Source organism: Acanthisitta chloris, unplaced genomic scaffold, assembly GCF_000695815.1.
Source record: "Acanthisitta chloris isolate BGI_N310 unplaced genomic scaffold, ASM69581v1 scaffold44171, whole genome shotgun sequence".
Lineage (NCBI taxonomy): Eukaryota > Metazoa > Chordata > Aves > Passeriformes > Acanthisittidae > Acanthisitta > Acanthisitta chloris.
The window spans coordinates 9,203-10,952 of NW_008655174.1; the positions used below are offsets into that span (position 1 = coordinate 9,203).

General features: G+C 54.1%; 1 protein-coding gene across 1 annotated transcript in view; it reads left to right on the forward strand.

Annotated features, from left to right (window-relative positions):
• The window catches only part of OAZ2 (ornithine decarboxylase antizyme 2), a gene marked incomplete at its 5' end in the record, with an annotated part of 7,595 nt that extends 6,784 nt beyond the window's left edge, over positions 1–811 (forward strand). Inside the window, 1 exon segment of the mRNA XM_009083786.1 lies at positions 448–811. Within this exon segment, the coding sequence (XP_009082034.1) occupies positions 448–581 (134 nt within the window).
• Positions 812–1,750: the final 939 nt, after the last annotated feature.

Sequence of the window (1,750 nt, forward strand, 5' to 3'; positions counted from 1 at the left end):
CCAGGCTGTGTGTCAGCAGTGGAAGAGACAACTCAGGAGAAACATGGACAAAGCTGCACAGCTAAAATCCCCACACAGGAGCAGCTGCAGTGAACACAGGGAGGGACAGAACCTGTCACTTTAACGTGGTTCCTCAGTGTGCAGGAAGCTCTGGATGGTGTTCTATGCTCTGGATATCCGTGGCTCGAGGGTGAGGCAGCTAAGGCTGTGTGTCAGCAGTGGAAGAGACAACTCAGGAGAAACATGGACAAAGCTGCACAGCTAAAATCCCCACACAGGAGCAGCTGCAGTGAACACAGGGAGGGACAGAACCTGTCACTTTAACGTGGTTCCTCAGTGTGCAGGAAGCTCTGGATGGTGTTCTATGCTCTGGATATCCGTGGCTCGAGGGTGAGGCAGCTAAAGAGGATCACTCCTGGTGGTAACAGATCTCCTCCTCTTTGGCAGCTCCTCTCCTGAAGACATTCAGCTTCCTGGGCTTTGAGATCGTGCGGCCTGGTCACCCCGTGGTCCCGGCACGGCCAGACGTGATGTTCATGGTGTACCCCCTGGATCAGAACTCTTCCTCCGACGAAGAATAGCTGCAGGGGGGACTCAGCGGGACCCCGACATGCTGTGGAGGGGAGAGAGGGTTCCGCCTCCTTTCTTGAGGAAAGGCAAACCAAGCTTCTGTCGGACTGCAAGCGCATTTCTCATTGTTAGATTGGGCTGTGTACCCCCAGAGTTGACTCTCATTGCAGCGCGTTGCCTAGAGAACTATCTCTCACCCTTGTAACCATCACTAGGAGAAGGAAGATGTGGATGAACTGGCGTAGGAGCTCTTCCCATGCAGGGAGCTCTGGGGGTGCTGCTGCCTCGGGAACCCCTCGGTGCCTCCTGGCTGAGCAGACAGCCTGGTGTGGTGTGGGGCACGCGGAGACGCTCGACTTGATCATTTAACATTGCATTAAACCCCCCCGTGCGTCTCCACTCTGATGCTGGTTTAACTGGTCTAACCTTTTTTTTTTTCTTCTTTTTTTCCCCTTTTTCTTTTCTTTTGGAAACTTCCTGCTCTTTCAGCTTTTGTTTTACGCAGTCTTAACCCTGTTCCATGTACCCGCTGCACTATCATGGCGTTCAATAAAAGGGGCATTCAGATGAACTTCACACACCTGGGGGTGCTTCTTTGAGAGGAACAGTCTCCTGACCTGCACTGGGATGGTCCAAAGAGCCAAGAAAAGCTTCTGCCTTTATCCTCTGTGCCAGGACAGGTACAGAGCAGGCCCAGACCCTCAACTCTGCTCCTCCCCTCCTCCTCACCTTGCCAAATTGCAGAGCTCAAGGCTTCACTAGTGGCTGTATCCAAACAAAGGTTTGTGTGTGGGGCAGATGATGGGATGCTCTCACCATCCAAGGACTTTCCCAAGACGGTGCTGGGCTCATGTCCCAGCCCTGTCCTGTCTAATGCTGGAGGAGGTTTGTGCCCGGTCCCTGTGCAGTGTTGGCTGCAGCACCCCCAGGGGCTGTGAGTGCTGAGGCAGAGTGGAGGGGCTGGATCCAGGGCACAGCCTCAGACTGATGAGTGGGGCAGCACAGCTGCTTGAGGCCTCTCAGCAGCCCCAGAAATGGAGGAACCCTCCTATCCCACCCCCAAAAATCACTGGCCACAGCTGTTGGGGATAAAGGCCCAGCCTTGGGGGGAGAGCAGGAAGAAAAAGCCACCCTCACAGGTTTGTGATTGTCTCTTAAAAAGATTTATTCTCTCTCCTTG